General features: G+C 34.7%; 1 protein-coding gene across 1 annotated transcript in view; it reads left to right on the plus strand.

The window, feature by feature from the left end:
• LOC150099439 (cytochrome P450 4V2-like) overlaps positions 1-21997 on the plus strand; it is a 115827-nt gene that overhangs the window by 68352 nt on the left and 25478 nt on the right. The window contains exon 12 of the mRNA XM_090404353.1: positions 1359-1442. Within this exon, the coding sequence (XP_090260479.1) occupies positions 1359-1442 (84 nt within the window). The remainder of the gene's footprint in view (positions 1-1358; positions 1443-21997) is intronic.

Below are 21997 nucleotides of genomic sequence, written 5' to 3' on the forward strand. Positions count from 1 at the left end.
CAGAAGTTCGATATCATCTGCAAAACGTAAGTTATTTATTCTTAGTCCGCCAACTACTGTTCCAGTGTCATATTCATGAAGAGCTTCATCTATGACATATTCCAGAAAACAATTAAAAAGAAGAGGGCCAAGATGCATCCATCTTATCCTCTGTTCTGCCCGAAACGGTTCACTGCTGTAATCTTTAATTTCAATTCTAATATCAGATGAGGAATAAAGAGATTTAATAATCTAATGATTTGGTTGTCAATACCATAATGTTCTAAAATTTTCCATACTGCCTCATGTCATATTGAGTGAAAAGCTTTTTGAAGGTGTAAAAAGTTGTGACAGATTATTCTGTTATGTTCTATGTATTTCTCACATAGTATGTGTATTGTAAAAGTATGGTCGATTGTACTTCTGGACTTCTGGAAATGTTCATCTCATAGTCTGCTTTCTATTTTCTTTTCGATTCTTTACAATAGTATTTTTAACAGGATTTTGCTTGCATGACTAATAAGGCTTATTGTTCTATAATTGCTACATTTATTGCTGTTTCCCTTTTTAGGAATAGGTACAAGGACAGAATTCCGCCAATCAGAAGGCCAAATCTCTTTGTTCCATACGTCCTGGAATAAATTTAGCAAGGTGTCTATGATGGTGTTACCTCCTTCGCATATCAGTTCCATTGTGACACCATCAATTCCCCGTGATTTTCCTATTTTTGAGGAACTAACTGCTGCAATTACCATTTTTAATATCGGGTAATCTCATTCCGTCGAACTTCTCAGCAAAATGCCGTCCAAAATATTGTCAGTCAGTTGAGGATCCTTTTGAAAAAGCTTGGTTGCGTAACATTTCCATCTATCAGCTATTTTGTGGTTATCCGTGATAGGAGTTCCATCTTCATCTTCCATGTAAAATGTTTTGTTAATTTATTGATAATTTGACAAGCACTTTTAGAATTATTTTTATTTAAGTCAAGTGAAGACAGCGTTACTAAATTGGTTACTGTTGAATTCTCTGATGTTATAACCAGATACATCACTCTTGAACCACGATAATGCATAAATTGAATCTACTTGTATCTTCTCTCGTAAATTTCCTTGCTATCACCCTAAATGTTGCGAATAAGTTGGTTTTATTTTGTGCTCTTATAATTCTTAGGAGTACTTTATATTTAGAGCTATTCGAAGCTGTTGGTTAGATAAAATTGTTTGATTAATTAGAAATATATAATAAATGTTCAGTACTTTTAACCGAACCTATGAATTTACCATTAACATATTTGGAAGTTTAGATAAAAATGAATTAATAAAATATATTTCTAGGGACATTAAAATATTTAAAAACTATTTCTTTGTTATATGTTTTAGGCCAGAAATATGCTATGTTGGAAATGAAGATCGCTGTAACTAACATTCTTCGGAGGTTTTCAATTAAGTCCCTGGACCCTCCAAGTGAGGTGCATTTTGTGCCGGAAGTTGTGCTTCGCCCACTGGATAAGCTTCGAATACAATTTAGAAAAAGACGATAGTACGAGTTCATCTCTGAGGCCACTCTTTAATATTCTTTAAATTAACACTTCCTCTTCGTGCTTCAAGATCTGAAAATAGTTATCATTGACGATGATTATCTATCGTAATCATCGTCAGAAATTTAATGACCTTTTTAAGTCTAAAACATCGATTGGATTGTACCTGGAAGAAACTATTCATTCAGTTGACTTACTGTATTTAGTATAATTCTTCAAGACTGATACTTCAACTGAGGCCATCACGTATTAGAGCTCTAACAAAAATTTAAGATCCAGTGGTCAGAGGTTTCATACTTATTTTTCTTCACAATTCTATCTGAGTATTTGGTAAAGTGGCTATATCTCCTAAAATATGGCCAAATCACCGAATTCAATTAAGGTGTTTGTGGGCATTTGAAGCAGTTTTCATAATTCTCCATTGTGTTTTCGTGTCCAGTATATTCATTGTGCGACAGTCCAAAAACCTTCCTTATTTTGCTTTCAAATGTAATAAATTTTGTATTATCCCATTAAATTATCCTGACTGATGCAATTCAACAAAACGAAAAAGTCTATTTATTTTTTATATAGCTGGAAATTAGTTTAAGAAATACAGATTAGAAATTTAATAAACTAAAGTAATGATCAAGTAACATATTAATTGTAATACATTTTGAGAAATATACTTCTCCTTAAATACTATTTTCTGCAGTGGTAATTAAGGCTTTAAAGAGAAAATGAGATGCGATGAGAATAACTGGGTTACCTAGAGTTGCGACAGAATGCAGCTAAGGATGTGAGGTCAACCAAACTGTTGCATGGTACTCCATGTGGTTATAAAGACGATAGAAGACTGGTGTTAACTATTTAGGACCATGCTCTAGAACGTTTGGAAAGATTTGAGATATTCACCTGAAGGCGGATGTGAGGAATTTCAGTATGAGTATTATTTACATCGATATTGAAAGTAATGCAATTTTTATATTTATTCTACATACAAGAGGTAGAAGAACTTCTAGCACATCAGCACTATGTGAGGTATTTTTGAGCACTGAGAAGTAAAAAAATCTGTTGGTATTTTCTTTGAAATGTTGTAGGTTGTAATTGGTGAGGAATACTTTATATGGAAAGCTGTTCTGGAAGATAACGAAGGATGGAATAAAGGAAAATTAGGAGCAGGATCGACGTTTTTGCTCTTGTACTGAAAGCAGATGTTGAGCAGATACCTCTGTACTCTAGTTTTAATAAACCCTAGAGGAAATTAGTTTAATGAGGGTTGCCACTTCGCGGAAGCAGTGGCAATGGAAATATATCAGCATTCCATAGAGGGAACGGAAGAGTCTGTCAGGAGGAATATCTGTCAGTCGAATTGCTCTCATCAGGACCAAATCGAGAATTTTTAGAAAGGTTTCAAGTGCAATTGAAATTAATGTTCAAGGCAGATCTAAAGTGATGGAACTCATAGTGCTGGTTGCTGATTGGCTGGGACGTTTCTAGGTAAAGCTGACTACTGACTGATTGGTGGAGGTCGGAGGACAGAGTTTTCTCCACATACACACTTGGGAAAAGCTTCCATATGTACTTGAGTTCATGCATAACGATGTGTGCCGGCTAAGTATGAAAGATTGTAGAGACGATAAAAGTCAGGTGACCATAACTTCACTGCTACCATCTTACACTATTATGAATTACTATGCGGTCATGGATTTGATTTGATAGCGCTCTTCGCCAACTTTCCATCCATCGATCGACTTCCAAAGAATATTGAATTCATCACTTTTCTATAGTCTCTCAACCTTAGTCGTTGCTGTTTATTTTTGTGAATAGGAGAAAACGTTCAGAGAACCACACTGAAATGTATTATTTAGAGGTACATCAAATTTTCTTTCGCAGATTAAGAAAGAGATTTTGGTATAATTTAATAATTAACTATATGCACTTTTGTATACTATTCTGGCAGTGTTCGTGCATTATAAATTATTGCATTTATCCCGGGAAACAGAACAAAAAACGACCAGAAAGACACACGCAAATTACAGGCATAACACACATGACATTACAGATATAGAAATTTTGCTTGAAAGGTTCGAAATTCGAAACGACGTGTGATCACCAAGCTCGAAATTCGAAATTTCGAACTTAGAGATTACATTGCCAAGCTACTCCTCAATCAATCAGTATGCAAGTAATATGCTGTTTAGATGAGTTATACGATGGGTGGGGAGGTATAGAAAATTCTGATGAACACCTAGAACTAAAATGATATTTAAGCAACTGATATAAACAGAAGAAAGATCACAATAGTAACAGAGTTATGAAGGTAACATATTCTTATATTCTTATATCCTCGTATATTCTTTCTTGGAGTTATATTAGTTGCTCGATTATCATTTTTTGTAGTAGGTGTTTATCAGAACTGTTCAGACTCCCATCGTATAGAGGATGTGATTCGTAAAGAGTGGCGACATATTTTCTCTATTCGATGCTTTTTTGTGCTGGGGTCTGTAGCATCTTTACTTGAGTGAATGGGTTTGGACATAGCTGGCTAACAGAGCAGATGCAAGTGAAATCCCTTGCATCTGCTCTGTTGGACTTTGCGATTCTTAAATTTTCCGCATGCCTCTCACATCAGACCACCGTCTCAAACACATGGCAGAAATTGACTTCATGTTTTTCCTTTAACATACCATTATGACAAAAGCAGTGACGCTATTGCATTTGCCCTTTAGTCAGAGCTACGATTTTCCAAATGAATTTACTAGCCCTTTGTGCTGTTATCCTTCGTGTATCCAAGATGAAGGAAAATACATGATAACAAAACGGTTATTTTTGACCATGAGAACTATAGGAGAGAATGACTACTATTTGGGATTTTTGTTCAAATACATTTATTTTAAACTAAGTTATACCAACTAGTGTCGCCAACTGTGGCTGTTGGCTTCATCAAGGTTAACATTATATAAATGTAAGATTACTTAAATACTAAAAAATCGTTTGCACTGAAACCATAAATGGACCGAATACATTTATAAAAGCAGAAGACCGCGTACATCACACGTATAGCACGTGTATGATCTACTAGTTATTATGTAGGAACGTTCTGTAATTGGCAGCAAAATTTAATTCTAGCATGTTGAAATATCTAATGAAGGTCTTCTGGAGCTCGGGCAGAATTAATACTTGGTTTCTATTTAGGTTTTCTTCTGAACGAAGAACTGTTGTGGCTTCTTTTACTTGGTTTCTATTTAGGTTTTCTTCTGAACGAAGAACTGTTGTGGCTTCTTTTATCATTCGGGAGCGGAAATCCTCCTCTAAGTAGGACATGGAGCTTTTATCTCCCATTCTGTAACATGGTTAGTCCTAGCAAAAGGAAAGGCTAACCCCGATTTGTCTTTTCTATTATTATTGACGTCTCCTATGTGTTCCATTTTTCTGATTTCAAAACATCTTGAAGTCTGGCCAATATAGTTTGATCCGCACGAGCAGGGGATTTTGTAAACTCCTGCATATTTGAAAAAAGGATGACTATCTTTTGGAGATCTTAAGAATTGGCGAATGGTCTGTGAAGGTTTAAAAGCTACTCGTATTCCATGCGGCTCGACGAGTTTAGCAATCTTATTAGAAACTGTCCTGTAAACGGAAGATATACATTACAATTCTACTATTGTGATTTAGTTTACAGGGACAGTTTCTAATAAGCCTGCTAAACTCTTATTTTCTCTGTTCAGAAGAAAACCTAAATAGAAACCAAGGATTAATTCTGTCCGAGATCTGGAAGAGCCTCATTAGATCTTTCAATATGCTAGATTTAAATTTTGCTGCCAACTACAGAACGTTCCTACATAATAACTAGTAGATCATACACGTGTGATGTACGCGTTGTTTTGCTTTTATAAAAATGCATTTGTATTCGGTCCATTTATGGTTTCAGTGCAAACAGTTTTTTAGGGTTTAAGTAATCTTACATTTATATAATTTTAACCCTAATGAAGCCAACAGCAAGAGTTGGCGAAACTAGTTGGTGTAACTTAATTTAAAATAAATATATTTGACCAAAAAAAACCGAAATAGTAGTCATACTCTCCTATGAAGGAAAATAGTTCAACCCATGAGGGCAATGGTAAATAAGAAATAGAGATTCGAATTATATATATAACTGAACTTATCTAAATGTGTTTAAAGGAGGTAAGACGGTTACGGCGAGAGAGACGGTTTTTCCAGAACTGAACTAAAACCTTAACACAGAGTAGATACATTTCACATTTCATGGAGATCAAACACGGCATACATGACTTTAGGTTACTTGCGATTATGTAAAACAATCACAACATGAAGCGAAGAAGAAAATGATCACAGATAGCCAATCTTACTTGCAGTTCTTGGTATGTTCAAAGGCATAAATTTTTGCGTTATTTTTTATTTCGCATAGTTTTTGTCTACATGCTAAAGAAGATCACCATCAGCTGAACCTTGTCTTTGAGTTACAGAATAGATTGGCATTTGTTAACTATTTAAAAATACAAAAGAACCCCCATCCCCCAATCCGAAAATACAGAATTCCAACGTGTACTATATCAAAATTTCAACGCATACCATATCAAAATAGTATTTCAACGCATACTATATCAAAATTCTGAGAAAAGAAAACCATTATGGCAGAATTAACAATTATTTTATTTTGCACATTTTTTTTCAAGTACTATATAAGACACATTATCAATATTGAAAGCGAAAAAAATCAGCGAGAGCCAGACCCAAAGATTGTGATACTAAGGTGAAAGTCATGCAGAAGTCATATTTCCAAGGAGATGCGCTTTGCATTAAGGGATACTAAGGCAAGTGATGTGAAGTCATGCCACCATTGCCAAAAGTTGCCCCAGTCCTAAAATTACTATAAGAGCAAATTTTGTTTGCTTACACTTGGATAAAGGATTAAATCAAATATAAAATTCCTAGCATAACCAAGTGGAAGACAACTTCCATCCACTTGTTGCAGAAGATAACTAACCATCACTCTTTCTATTGAGCGCATATTAAATAGTAATATGCTATAATTTGTTAAGAAATTATTAACGAGTCTGAGGAGAAATTGTAAATCAATCAGCAGTAAAAAAATAAAAGAGAAATAGGAAAAAAGAATAATATAAATATATACTTTATTAACTTTAAAAGGATAGATCAAACCTCACACTTTAGAAGCATGAAATAAAAAAAAAATTCATGGTCAGTAATAAAAAAAAATCGAATACAAAAAATAAAATTAACTCCCATATATCTCAATACAAATAGATAATTTTTTCATTTTTGCGTCGTCAGCTGTTTTTTTTTCTTTTTTCACATTATTGCTTATGTTTATAATCTAATCCCTGAAAGGTGTAAGCGTATTTTATCATGGCAGTACTGAGGTAAGGCTGCTGGTTCGATAATACGGACTTCCTACTTTATACAGTACACATGGAACTTCAGGCTTCGATTATTAACAGGATCACACAGCTCGATAGAACTGATCATTCTTCTAATGATATTGCCACATCCATTAGAGAATTTGAGACATATTGTTGAAAAACCTATAGGCTATCCACTCGACCAACTTAACAGCCACACAACAAAACGCCCAACCCTTCCCCCAACATTCAGTCTCTCTCTCTCTCTCTCTCTCTCACACACACACACACACACACACACACACACACACACACACACACACACACACACACACACACACACACACACACACACACACACACACACACACACACACACACACACACACACACACACATCCTGGATGGAGAATCGATAATTCTTATTCTTGGTCAATTTTTGAAGAGATTTATCGCTTTATAAAATCGGTTTTAAATCTGCAAATCTTTTTATCTGTTGATAATCAATCTGTTCATTTCCAGTGGTTACCTTTATTACTGATCACGTACAGAACTATCCATATACACAATCACTACACCAACACCGATCCTGCGTTATGTCTACGATTTTTCAAATGCATCTTCCATTAACTGTAGAGCATGTAGCAAGCCTCAGTTCTATCAAAAATAAATTAATAAGGTATTAATGTTATTTTACCTAAAATTATTAAATAATGAGAAAGAGATATGGGAATGTTTGATCTACTCTTCTACCTTACCAAAATATCATATTTGGGCACCAACAACCTTGCCCAACTGATTATCCAGATTGCCCTCTGGTTCTACCGCACACATCACGGTGTAAGAATCTTTTCTTCAGAATTCCCTGTGAATACTGGAGTGTCCGAAGCCTCGTATTTATTAAATATCACTAGGAAAAATGCCTTCAAAAACGAATGCCAAAATACTAATATCATGGTCATGATTCTAGTACGTGAGAACAATCTTTTCTCTTCGTGAAGTGAAGTACATTTCCTGCCTCCGATTGCGAAAGAACATCATGTCTAATGTCTTCTCTGCATTTAAAAAATTATGTTATATTTTGCACAATCCATTGCTTCTCACTGGTACAATTCCTAAACATAAAACTTTCAAATCCATCCCACCTTATAATACTGTTCACGCATTAGGGGTGGCGAAACAAAACCTAACTACGAATTAAATTTAGCGTTAATTATCTATTGGAAATTATTATTTTACGTGACACCTCCAAGGAGTTCAAAGCCTCATCGAGAGAGAGAATCTACTCTACTCCGTCTCCACCATTCAGTTCGCCAACTACAGCGAACTGCATCGTTTACACCAGTGCCATCTACTGCTCACTACCACAAGTAGTATTTTCACAGACAATCACAAACATCCATGCCAATGGCTGGATTCGAACCCACAGCCTTTTGGCTGGAGACGGGATGTGCTAACCAGGTTGGCATGTAGTGGAACATTATCATAATGGATATATGAACGATAATTACGCTTTATTATTATTTATTTCACATGTTTATAGAATTAATGATCATTAATGAAGAAAATTAGCTTATTAATAATAAAAAAGTAAAGATTTCATTCAGATCAGTGGCACTATCGGTGCCCCAATGCCCATGGTATATTGACCAAATTTAAATATACAAATTTAAACTGACCAAATAAATATACATTTAACTGATGTTATATATTATTATGTCCACTTCTCTTTATGTGAATACCGGTTTATTATATCACGTTATAACACAGAGGTATACGAAAGTGTATAACTGAAGAACACCTTTGTGTATGTGACTACAAATGAAAGCTAAAATACGGCAATTGCTTGAGCAATGCTTATGTGGAAAGCGACTCGTTGGTCTGTGCTATTTGCCTTTATTGTATGATCAAAAACATTTAAAATTATGATAAATTAGAATTTATGAGTAAGTTTTATTTTTATGCATTTTTGCATTGCGTTGTCATGTTTGATGTCTGATGTGTACCTGCAAAGAGATGACATCGTGTACATTTATACATTCGAAAAGGCAACTTTTAAATGGAAATACCCAAAACAGAGTGAATGTAATTATTCTATACACCTCCAATATATACTTCAAACGGTTTCACCGAAACGTCTAAGAACACAGCATGCTCGAATGAAAAATTGCGATATTTTCTCATGTTTATGATTATTGCATAGGCACCTCCACAGAGTTTGAAGACTCATCATCAGAGAAACAAACAATATCTATCGTACCCTTCCCTGAACTCACTGACTGATAAAGTACTCATCACTGACTTGGCAAATCATTCCCCTCATTCATCACTTTCTACGTCTAGACCTCACAGCCTTGCCTAATAGACTCTTACTCCATTTATAGGAATGACCACTTGCTCTGCTCCCGCTGAACAAGTTCTGGAATATTACATCTGCTTCAGTCCCATAAAACCTTTTTATAACTTAAATATTCCTAAAATGTAACTTAAATCATATCTTTTCGTTTTCGCCTTGGAAATAACCTCTGCAATCTACAATCTATATTCTAAAGGAGAATTACACAGGACACCATCTTCATCATTCTCCTGTTGATGTTTGTTATTAACGTATTTTTATATCAATGACTTCGAAATTATAAGAGATTAATAAGAACGCATTCTGTTTTCGTTATTATTTTTGCAAAGTTTTAGATGGAAAAATCATCACACTAGCTGGTATCATTGTAAATGTATTATTTGTCACTAAAGTAACAATAAACTAAGCGAAACGTTAACAAAAAATCCATCCCTGCTTTACTTTTACATCGCTATCAGGCAACTTTCTTACGAACACTGAACTCTTAACCTCTCGAACGTTCAGCGGAAAAATTACACACAACAATTCCTTATAAACAGAAGCAGAAGTTTATAAATAAATGCAGTGATTTCCAAATTCATTGGGGCAGAGAAAGAGAATTATGATTCACTCTTGAATGGTCATTAAAATTAACGAGTCTCTAGGTATTTCTGCAAATAGTCTAAAGAAACCCTAACATTTGAGTATTTAGTTATGTGCGTACTGTGCCTATTGAAAAATGTAGAGTACTGGATCCTTCGAGATAGGCTGATTCACATTATAGAAAATCTGATCAGATTTAATCTACGTTAGTAAACTAAATTATTAGCAAAGTCATTTTTTCAATTTCATTTGCAAGCCAACGCGTGACGTTACAAGTTAAGTAATCACGATAAAGAAATAAATATAAATATGAAAATAAATATAAATATCAATAAACAAACGCCTGTGTAGCTCAGTGGATGTGGCGTTTGCACACCATGGCGCTTGGCCGCACGAAGAAAGATTTGGTTTCGAGTCTAGTCGGCAACTAGAGGAAATTTTTCTAAGCCTTTTTTCGACCTGTTCCCGAGTTAGTCGAACTCTGTTACAGGCAAACAAGTTTTTTCTCCCGGAAACTCGGGTTTTTCGTCCTGTAAACTCAAGAAAATCGACCGTAGAACCCATATTATTTCATTATGGGTTCTACGGTTAACCCACATTAAATATATTGTGTGAGGGACCACGAGATTGCGGCACATTTGAGCCGTCTCTCTTCACTGCGTACCGCTTAATTAGTGATAGCCTTGGGCCATCTCTCTCTGATTGGTACCAGTGGAGACTGAACTGCCCACTCAGTCTCCAAAAAAAGTTAGATAGGGATAAATGGCCTCGTTTACTCCCGTATATATGGGAATAAAAAGGCGATAGCTGATTTGGATAAACAAACGCCACCTGGTTGGGAAGGTGGTTATCTTATCCTCTGCTCTACCATTAAGCTAAGAATTGAAAATAAGTCATCTTTTTCTTTTATTTATTTTTATTTTTATTTAGTCTCCAGTAATTTTGCGTTTAAGATTCAAACAAAATTAGTGCGCAATCCACTAAAAATTGTTTACTTTGTAGCTGATTGTAGACATTCATTTTGTTGTGTTGGGAATCACTATCTGTGAACATCTACGATTATTCCCGTATATATGGGAATAAAAAGGCGATAGCTGATTTGGATAAACAAACGCCACCTGGTTGGGAAGGTGGTTATCTTATCCTCTGCTCTACCATTAAGCTAAGAATTGAAAATAAGTCATCTTTTTCTTTTATTTATTTTTATTTTTATTTAGTCTCCAGTAATTTTGCGTTTAAGATTCAAACAAAATTAGTGCGCAATCCACTAAAAATTGTTTACTTTGTAGCTGATTGTAGACATTCATTTTGTTGTGTTGGGAATCACTATCTGTGAACATCTACGATTATATTTAACCAAAACGTTATTTCCGAAAGAACAACAAAAGTGAGGTAATTACATAAATTAATAATTCGTATTGTGCAACATTTGCTATATTCTTTTATTCTCTTTTCTTCCCTCAATGGTCATAATCCTCTGTAGAAATTAGGTTACACTAAATGCATGTTTTCAGGCAGTCCTATGGAAGTCCGATAAGTTCCTTACTTCCGCAAGTACAAGGACTGTGAAATCCAGCATATGTACTTTATTGCAATACGTCAAGTATAACGTATATGAATTGCATTTTAAATGTTTGTCTCTTTTCACAACTTTCTTACGAACACTGAAAAAGTACACACACAGTTCCTTTTAAATGGCTCGCCTTCTTTAAAAAAAAAAAAAAAAAAAAAAAAAAAAAAAAAAAAAACGCCAGCCTCAGTATTTGATGTAACTTACAAAATTAAATCATTTCATGAGCTCTGACTTAATCGGTTTATACAACAGAATTATGGAGTGAATTGTAAATTATTAATACATAATACGTTTCCTTCATATCAACTTAAATTATTTCTAAATAAACCATATTAATAGCAAAAATTCGCATCATAATACATACGGAGTTGTATGTGTTTTTCTACTAATATTAACACTTATCTCATTTGGTATTTTTCATATATAACGAAATAAAAGTTTCTTTATAAAACCTGAGCTTGTTAAAAGTAAGTCATATAATTTCTTTTTGAACTTTAATGTGTGTTTATTGTTAAGTCGTTCTAAATACGATACCGAAAAAAACAGCATGATATACTTGGTTACAAACTCGCGCCTCAGAATATCCAAACGTAAAATAATTGTAATCGATTTATTCTTATTATTAAGTATATAGTATTTCTATTGATTAAAGTATCTTCGTTGAATGCAGTATTCTTCACAACAATATGCCATACTTTATTTTATCATTTAAAGTTTTAAAAATGTTTCATTAGGAAACAATGTAATGAGCAGTCAGAATACGAGTTCTTCATCAATTCTCTTGTTAAATCAAGGTAATTATAGAACTACTTTGACCAACACTGTACGCCCAACTTTATCAACCAAACAACAGTGCACTTTAATGTCTTTATGTGAGTAATATATAATAATGCCAGGATAATCTGACATCAGAAATTATGGAATTCATTCAAGTTCATATTTCTAAAAATGACCAAAAATTTGCCACCACAATCCAGACCTTTTCGATCTTTATTAAGGGTTCTGTTATGGCAGATTCATTAGGATACTGAGATTAAATCAACGCTCTCCCTCGATTCAAGCTCGGTTTCCTCCAGGATCTGACTCCCATTATTGATATCTCAATAAATACACTCTATTTATATTTATATTTATATATAATACAGCACAAGGCTTAATTAATTTGATTTAGTTTTTCATTTTTTTCAATTATTTTTGCATAGTCTGAAATCTTCCTGCTATATAAACCATTACGGAACTCTTTTGAGCCAATTCACGCTTCCAATAAGCAGAACGATATTCTCACATCGCCGTTGAAAATCATCTTCCACCCAAGGATTATATCAAACATTCATGCTCGTGGCTGATATTTATGATCTTCCATAGAATGTGTTACAGTATTAAACAGTATTGCTTGTGGTACAAATTATGAAACGGTTTAAGTATTGAATATGATCATATATTCTAAGAGGATTATCATGAATAGTTTACATAATTTCTGCACTCTTAAACCCATAGTGATTTTCCCTTAGAATGGGTTCAAATCTTTTAACTAAATATACGAGAAATAATACTTTTCTATTAATTAGAAATTCCGTTCAATAAACATAAAGCATCACTTACAAAACCGTGAAGTTTTTATTCCCAACTTTCCATTCAGTGATCAACTTAATTGGCGTAGAAATATATCAGTGCAAGTGATAAGCACTCGTAATTATCACGAGATTCGTTTTTTGAAAGGACTCGAATAATTCTCTAATGCATCCAAGTACGGTTGTCCTTATTGAAAAATATTACCTCGGAAAACCTGGAAATTTATTTCTTTACTGGGTTATGTTTCTTGTGGAGGCATTTTTTTACCTTTTTTACCAAATATTTTCTTCGGTCGAAGTGTTCTGACTATTCTTATCCCTGTTTTCTATTCATAAGTGCCTTCTGGACATTAACCTGGTATTTATTCTGTGTGTGTGTGTGTGTGTGTGTGTGTGTGTGTGTGTGTGTGTGTGTGTGTGTGTGTGTGTGTGTGTGTGTGTGTGTGTGTGTGTGTGTGTGTGTGTGTGTGTGTGTGTGTGTGTGTGTGTGTGTGTGTGTGTGTGTGTGTGTGTGTGTGTGTGTGTGTGTGTGTGTGTGATGCACTATTTTGTGATACAAAATAGTGCAGCAATAGTGCCAGGACAGAGTTCTTGTTGTGATATGCGATGAACGTTACCTAGGTCAGCGTTCTTAAACTTTTCCTCTCGCGACCCCTTTTCACCTGAGAAAATTTTATGCGTCCCCTGGTATATAGGTATATAAAATAGGTATACATATTAAATATTTACTAATAATAAATCATAAAGAAATTTATTTAAAAATAATTCTTTGGTGTACATATAATTTTACCATTTACATAAAGAATTACAGATAATAGGCTAGAATGTGAATTAATTTTTGGTCGTTGCGAGTTCAGAAACCTTTTACTGTTGCCAAATTTTTCGCGACCCCATTTGGGATGCGACCCACAGTTTAAGAAGCTCAGACCTAGGTTACCATTTGCAGATTAGTTAAGAAACTGACAAGTGTATAGTGAATACTCTTATCAGTGTATTCTATATATGTCAGAATAATATAATATAGTGAATGTATAATATAGTGAATAATCTTCCTGTATATTGCCCGTTCCTTTCTTTCCGATTTCAACGACAATAAAACAATAAAACAATAAAACTTTTTCGTGATGAAATACAATAGATTACATTGAGATAAAGAGAAACTTTCCAAACTTCCCTTTACTTTTGTTTTGCTGATGTTTGGTAGACTGTTCTGTACTCCTCCATCGGTTAACCATAGGTTTCTAGAGAAGTGCGCCGAATTAAGTAAAAATATATAATCTTGTTTAAATGAAAACATAAAAACACGAACTTCTCATAGGTACTGTTTTAATATTACCAAACAGGAAACTTTGTCAAGCTATTCAGGTCTGAAATATGAGGGATGGTGGTCATGCTGACAGGGTTATGAATTTCATTCCACAATAATAATACAAACTCATGCTTATGACGAGATTTTAAACTCACATCTGTTAGATGGAGAGCGTGAAGATACTATTCACTCGGTCAACCAAGCGTGCAGAAATATTGCTAAGCTGCTCAGATGAAGTATGTATGGATCGTGATTCAAAGATATTGGGTGAAACTTTTCCTTTTGGGGAAACTCTTGTTATATTGGATAGTTTATTATGGTACCACATATTGAGTTCCTTTATTGAGTATCTGGGACGGATAATCCCACTATTTCACATTTCTCATTTTGTTAGGCTTTGCGTATATGTATACCGTATGATCCCTTCATAATGCCTCTATATTTCATAGTTATTGGAAGAAAATACAAAGGCTATTGACTCGATTCCGAAGCTGATTCTCACTGTATTAATTTAGCTGTTGTTCCTTGCCTTCTCAACAGAAGCATCGTTTTCTGTGATATAATTAAATGCTTCTCAGACAAAATCTATTAATTTCCTGTTCACTCTCACTCCTATTGTTACCTCATTCCATTTCCACGTACATTTACAATCGTATGCTGATTCTTTAAAATTTATTATATCGATCCGACTTGAAAGAAAATCAAAGCTAGGAAAATAGAAATATGATTCCAATCACGTATAATAAAACATATGTAAGTGCGTATAAAAAAGAAAGTCATTTAATTGGGTTTAATTGGGTCAGCAAAACACAAAGAGGTACTCGGTGTTACTCTGATTTCTTCAATAGAAGCCATAAAATAAATGATCACATGACAAGAATTTTATTTGTAATTCTCGTCATGTTAAGGAGGTATTAAAAAATTCATTGATTTTTTTATATAGTTTTTTTCTTTGTAAGCAGGAAATTTAAGAAAAACTTTTCGCAGAGAATTTGATCACGTGACAATAGAGATCGTTATCGGCTGAAAAGTTGGCTGGAGTTATACAGAGACTAGGTTGACATTCATTCTTCTAATGCAATAATAATGCAATATGTTATTTTCTTATACAATTATTACAAAACATGTTATTATTAGTTTGAAATTAATGTGCATCACGTTTTGAAACGAACGTGGAGATTCCTGTTCTTAAAAAAGAATATCTATACTTCGATTCATGGAATGAATTTTAGCCCAATTTAATTTGTTTAAATAAATTTTATGGAGTGGGTAATTATAATTACAGTTACGGAAAAAATGACGTACACACACACCACACGTACGCCCTCACTAACACAAACACACACACATACATACACAAACGCACGCAACATAATTATACTATTATTAAATTGAAATGAATAATTCTAAATAAATTAAATGTTTTCTTCCATGCTCATACCTTTCATCAAAAATAAACAATTAATTTTTAGCTTTAATATTCTCTCTTTCTTTTGCATTTTATTATTTTATGTGAATATTTAAATCCACAGAAGGCTGAATGGCTTTAGCAAAGTCTTTAATTAGGCTTTTGGCCTCTAACGATAGTAAGTCAGAGGGGGAGTGGATTGTTTACTGGGGTGATGGAATTCATCGCCTATATATTATAATAAATAGATATTATAACAAAAAATAATAAATAAAATAAAATAAACTAGAATAATAATATACATCACAAGGATGCAGTTGAGAGAACAGATGTAGCTTGGTTTGATGGATAACAAATAATGCTCTTATGTAAGCGTTTTAATTTTTACCAAGCTTTAAATGCAAACGTTTGAACATTGGTGAATGTTTATCAAATCTTTAACTATTTAAATCTGTTAATTTTTGATATTTTTCGTTTTTAGACTGGGCTGATCAATCATCTACATTCAAAACATCTCAGTAAAGAGGTTGTCTTCCTTACGATTTTACTGTTCAGTACTCTGACTGAGTCCTCTTCAGCAAATGAAACGATCCAAATATGAAAGATGCAACAATCTTTTAGGAATTCTCCATCTGCACATCAGAAGAATACCCAGGAACACCGTTTGTATGGCTATTGATTTCACTGTTATCACAGACAGTGCTCAAATCGAAAAATTAAAGAAATAATCTTACTGGAGAGACCTTTCTCTATCATTCTTTCAAACGCTCACATCGTTATTTATTCTTTGGTTATCTAAACTGCCATAGAAATTCAAGAAAATAATTCTGGATATCGCGTTTGTCTGGAAACTAAAACTCATCATCAGCCCACTCACCGTACAAGGCATCGAAAAACAACTGTAAAAACGAGAATCAGCAATCCAAATTATACTTCGGAAGGATAAGTGCAGAATGTTTTCTGTGAGAGATCACGCCCTAGTCGCTCGATTCTGCTTATCCATATTTTCATTCTGTGTGTGTGTGTGTGTGTGTGTGTGTGTGTGTGTGTGTGTGTGTGTGTGTGTGTGTGTGTGTGTGTGTGTGTGTGTGTGTGTGTGTGTGTGTGTGTGTGTGTGTGTGTGTGTGTGTGTGTGTGTGTGTGTGTGTGTGTGTGTGTGTGTGTGTGTGTGTTCATCTTTGGGATGAAGTTACTATTGCAACATCATGGTCCCACTGGATTGGTGTGACAATGTTAGAATTTCGTAGAGATGAAATATAACCTACTAATTGGAAGGAAACGTATACACCTATAGCTAGTATTAACGTAAAGGATATCATTATTATCCTCTTAAGGATTCATATCAGAAATGTATGGTGGTGATAATAGTAAATTACTAGAGATCGCAAAGAATTTGATTATCGTTTTCTAAACACTTCATTTTCCAAACGACGGATGTTTAATGGAATATCAGGCAATACAATGAACCTTGCAAGACTCGATAACGCAGTTAGAGTTCACAAGCTCTTTTTTTCTTTGCAGTAAAATAGTTTTGCAAAATTTACATTTTCTATCTAGCTCATTGAGTAATTGATGCAAATTGAGAACCAGTCGTATTATCCCTAATGCCGTAATAAGAAAAAACTGATATAGAAGTGAGACATTGATGCAGCAACAAGAAGAAACTAACAAACCTTGAAATCTCGGAGAAGTTTGAAGATACAACTTTCCCTTCATATCAAGGGTCGTCTGAAATTGGAAGAAATAATAAAATTATCTGTAAAGCGTACATTAACCCATTGGTATCGTGTCTTATTTTTATGGATACATCATCACTGAAACATGCTCTACGATGATCTGTGGATCAAGAAACGACGACTACAAGCCGATGTGTAGGCCTACTTGTCGAAGATTCTTGTTCACAATTTGTCGAAATATCCTCTTAACTCTGCTTGAATGAAGCCGACTTGCTAACTAGCCAGTAATGATGCATCGATTAGGTTTACTGTTATAACAAAATCTTCTTAGCAAACGTCAGGAACACATTCTTTGTTTGAATCTCTACCCAGAGCCTGGATAAAACGGTTATGCAATTTCAAACCTTCTGGAAATATCAGTAATTCTGCAGCCTTCTTCAAGATTTGCAATACTTCCTCCCCGCGTGAAATAATCTAGTGATACCTTTGAGGCACTGCATGACATCCAAGTCTGTAACTTCCTTCAAATCCAATTTTCTTAGCGCAGCCTTTTGCATTTAACCTGTTGAATGCTACCATACGACCCCTTTGCACAGGATATGAAATTTTGAATGTATGCGCGCTTTCAACTCGAAACCGTCAGTTATACAAATTACCATAAGCTGATTCGTCTGAATATGCGGTTGTATTCTTCATAAATAGCGTTGCGAATTAGCGTTCTTAGGTTTTGGACAACTGCTGTATCGTATACTATGTGGACTGGAGATGTTATCAGTTTCTCGAAGAAACCATATTTCGGAAAGAAATACAAACTTTTTTTTTTCTCTTGTAAGACCTTCTTTTTTTAGTTTCTATCTCGCAATTCAAAGAAATCTACTTGATTTTCATCATCAATGTATTATTTATCACAAAAATATCATAAAAGAAAATCCCATAATCTTTAAAATTCTATGATGAATTTCTCATATAGACGGAAAGTTTACAGAATTTTGGTTCTCTCAACAGTTTTCTGTGGAATTGATTTACCGCCATCTTATATTTCGTATTTACAAAGCACTACCAACATAAACAATCCACCTTGGTTTTGGTTTTCACTCACCTTTTCGGTTGCAATCGTGGCATCAAACACTATTTAGTTCTCGTAATGTTATGAACGTGATACGAGTGGCTTGGGAGAAAACAATGTTAAAAATTAAAATGACCTAAAATTTAATTAAATAAAATTTAATTTTCATAAAAATTATATTTAATTTCCTGTTTTGCCTTTTCTATCATGTTCAATTCTCTGTGAATAAAAAAGAATTTCTAAGAGTCCCCGTGATTATCTGCAACAGAGCGAAGGTCAGGAAGCGTCAGAATAACATTGTGTGTCAACTGCGTGTTCTCAGCACGAATCCCCCCTATTACAAGTCCAATCTTTAATTTTTTTTTTATATTATTCATCCAATGAACAGCCAAATCACATAATTATGGGGTTTTATTTTATTTTATTTTCTTTATTCACGCTTTTTTAGTTATTTTATTCAAGTGTACCTCTTAACACTTACCTTGCCTACTAGTATGAGGTAATCCACTTTTCCGCCTCTAGAGAATTAAATCATCAAAGTATCGTGTTATTTGAGAGTTTAGATATGATTTTCCCTTTCCTTGTCTGTCAAAAAATTGATTACAATGATTACAAATTCATGAGCTTGATTGGAACTCTTTCCTGATGGCGTATTTTATTACGTTTTTCTGTATATTTAGAACTCATCCTGAATTGAAGGGTTGCTGCTGATTAGCACGATGTCGTTTGAACTAGAAAACGTGTACTTTCCAGGCATTTCGACTACTTCGCTTTTAATCATATTGCTATTATTTACTGTACTGCTGTATGTAATTCAATACCAATGCAATCATTCACTTGCCAATGTACCGGGACCTATCCCTCATTTTTTTATAGGTAATTTGGATATCATTTACAAATGCTACAGGGAGAGGAGAAAACGTGGTCTCAGTCATGGTCAGTATAAGCCCTTCTATTCATAACTAAACGTAGGATTTTTTATTGGTCAACTCTGTAATTTAATTCGGAATGAATTTACAATATGCTGTTTCTGGCTGCGTCATAAATTTTGCTTATGCAGCATGTATTTTGCTTTTGTTTATGCTGCGGCAAAAACATTTTAACCCGATAGCCTACGAAAATACAATCTACGGTATTAGAATTGCTTTAGCTTTCTACTTAAAAGAGAGTACAGCTGTAGAAACATCTGCATTCGCGCTGACGGAAAGTTTACTTATGAAAAAGACAACTCCCTCACATGAGATTGCTTTGGTATTGAATGGGAATTGGGCATGCGAAAAAACCAGTTCGAAATAGCTGTCAGGGAAACGAGAACTTTATCAATATGCACTAATAAAATACGAATATACGTTCGCCAGGAAAGCAGTAGTGTCTTTTAACACTTTCATTGCCAAGCTGAAAATTGGAATTTCGTGTGGTAGCCAATTTTTTTATATTTTTTATTTAGTTAGCGACGTACACGCGATAACGCGTGATCTGCCGTTTGGTGAGAACTCGCATCGCGCGATATCGCATGATTTGCAATGAACATGTTAAGTAGTGCAAGCCCGTCCAAATCCGATGCCCAGGATTGTATTCACAAAAGCGCTTTGGTCCAATTTTGAAACTTCAGAAATTGCTACATATCTTCGGCATTGAAAAATATTGGATCTTTAATATCCACGAATAAAAATAAAATAAAGTCACTAAAATAATATTCCGCACCTGTGGGGAAAATTGATACAAATTCCACTGTCCAGTGAACATGATGTGATTTGGATTTCAATGCGGCATAGATGCTTATAAATATCTCTCGATTGTCGGCGATTTTGTGAAATGATGATGCAGTGAAGATGATGCAGTGAAATATACTCTGGTCCCTCAAGTAGAACCAGGAGACGTCTATGCCTAAAGATATTCTGTGCTATTGCGCTGCAGACCTGGGAATTTGAGAAGTCATTCTTTGCTATGTCCTCGTTGCGGACCATTTGCCGTGCAAGGCAAGTAAATAGAGCATCTTGAAATCAGCTAGAGAGAGAGAGAGAGAGAGAGAGAGAGAGTCCAAAGCTTAGTACGTCCGTATAACTCTTCTGACACCATACATCTTTAAAAGATACAGTTGTAGAGGTACAATTTGTTACAATGTGGTGTTTTATCCGTAGTATGTTCTACCATACTACGGGTTGTCTCCCAGAAGTCAAAAGTTGAACACCAATAAAGAATAAGTCATCTCCTCTCTGTACTACAAAGTCAGGCTTCCTGAATCCAGTGTGAGTCCTTAGTTGGGTTCTACTTCTGCAATCTATTCTATTCTCTATAACTGTTACTATTGCATTTTGTCTTCTGACCCGTACTCCGTGTGTTTCATAACAACATTGAGCAAAATGAGCCAAAGTTTCCGTACTCCGACAGCCTGCCCTTCATTTACTGCATCACTTCTTTCCAGAGTTGTATTAGTTCAAGTCGGCAGAGCATTGCTCCTCGTCGTAAAATAATCTAATACAAAACCAAAGAGAAGGGTGTTCCATTCTTGGTTGATTGATTCTGAGAGGAAATATATTTAATGGCCTGTAATGCAGCGCAGTCTACTGAATGGTGCTAGAATGAATTTCATATCCTTTGTTCAGCCAACAGTAGTAGTGCGTGTCCTTCCATCAAGAACTCATCCACTGGTAGGGCTGTAATTGTTCTTAATATATAGAGTCCTAGATGATTCTATATATTAGAATAGGAAGAAATACTTAGAAAAGAGAAATATAAAATTTGGTCTTTCCGTTTATTGGTTTTAGCTACAGATGCCTCCAAATAGGGAAAGTTATTTTATGGCCACCCTGTAGATAGACGTAATATAGGCACTAATCATCGCAACGTCGGAATATTAAGCTCTCCATGGTTTACAATGGCATGGAAAATGCCAGGGACACATAGAGTGGAAACGTTCGTGAGAACGTTTCCACATTTTTGAACAACGGCTATTAATCTCGAAGCATCACTAAATTTCTATACCCACGCCTCCAACCTCGGCAAGAAGATAACTCTAATCCTATTACACACATTACATTGCCGTTTGTAAGCTCTCTATCCCCAAAACTGGCGAAAATTATGAAGAAAGTTAACTTACTTCACCACCCTACCAAAACTTCGTGCTTTCCTGAGTTAACCCAAACCAACACACAACCAACTTCACTTTCCAGGAGTTTATAAAATCATTTGCATCTGAGTAAACCTTTTGATGGACAAACCGATAAGTCTGTCTCACTTCGTCTTGAGGAACATCAACGTGACATCTCTTAAAAGAAAACTCGTGCACGCGCTCTGTCCAATCATGTTCTTTTCTCCGCTAACTCTAATTTGGAAGAGTTAGCTCTAATCAACACCAGATGACTGGAATCTTACGACCACTATCCATAAAGGCGGTGACGATTTAGGGATACGTATCTTAGACTCAAAAGAAATAGTTCTGGAGTCCAGAACTATTTCTTTTGAGTCTACGCACTTCAGCAGAACTGCTTAAAAAGTGTTTGATATTGAAAAATTATTTAACACATGATAATTCTAGAGATATTGACGGAACAGATTTATGTAGTGAATTATA

This window comes from Typopeltis vanoorti, chromosome 14 (assembly GCF_054136105.1).
Source record: "Typopeltis vanoorti isolate ZY-2024b chromosome 14, IOZ_Tvanoo_1.0, whole genome shotgun sequence".
NCBI lineage: Eukaryota > Metazoa > Arthropoda > Arachnida > Uropygi > Thelyphonidae > Typopeltis > Typopeltis vanoorti.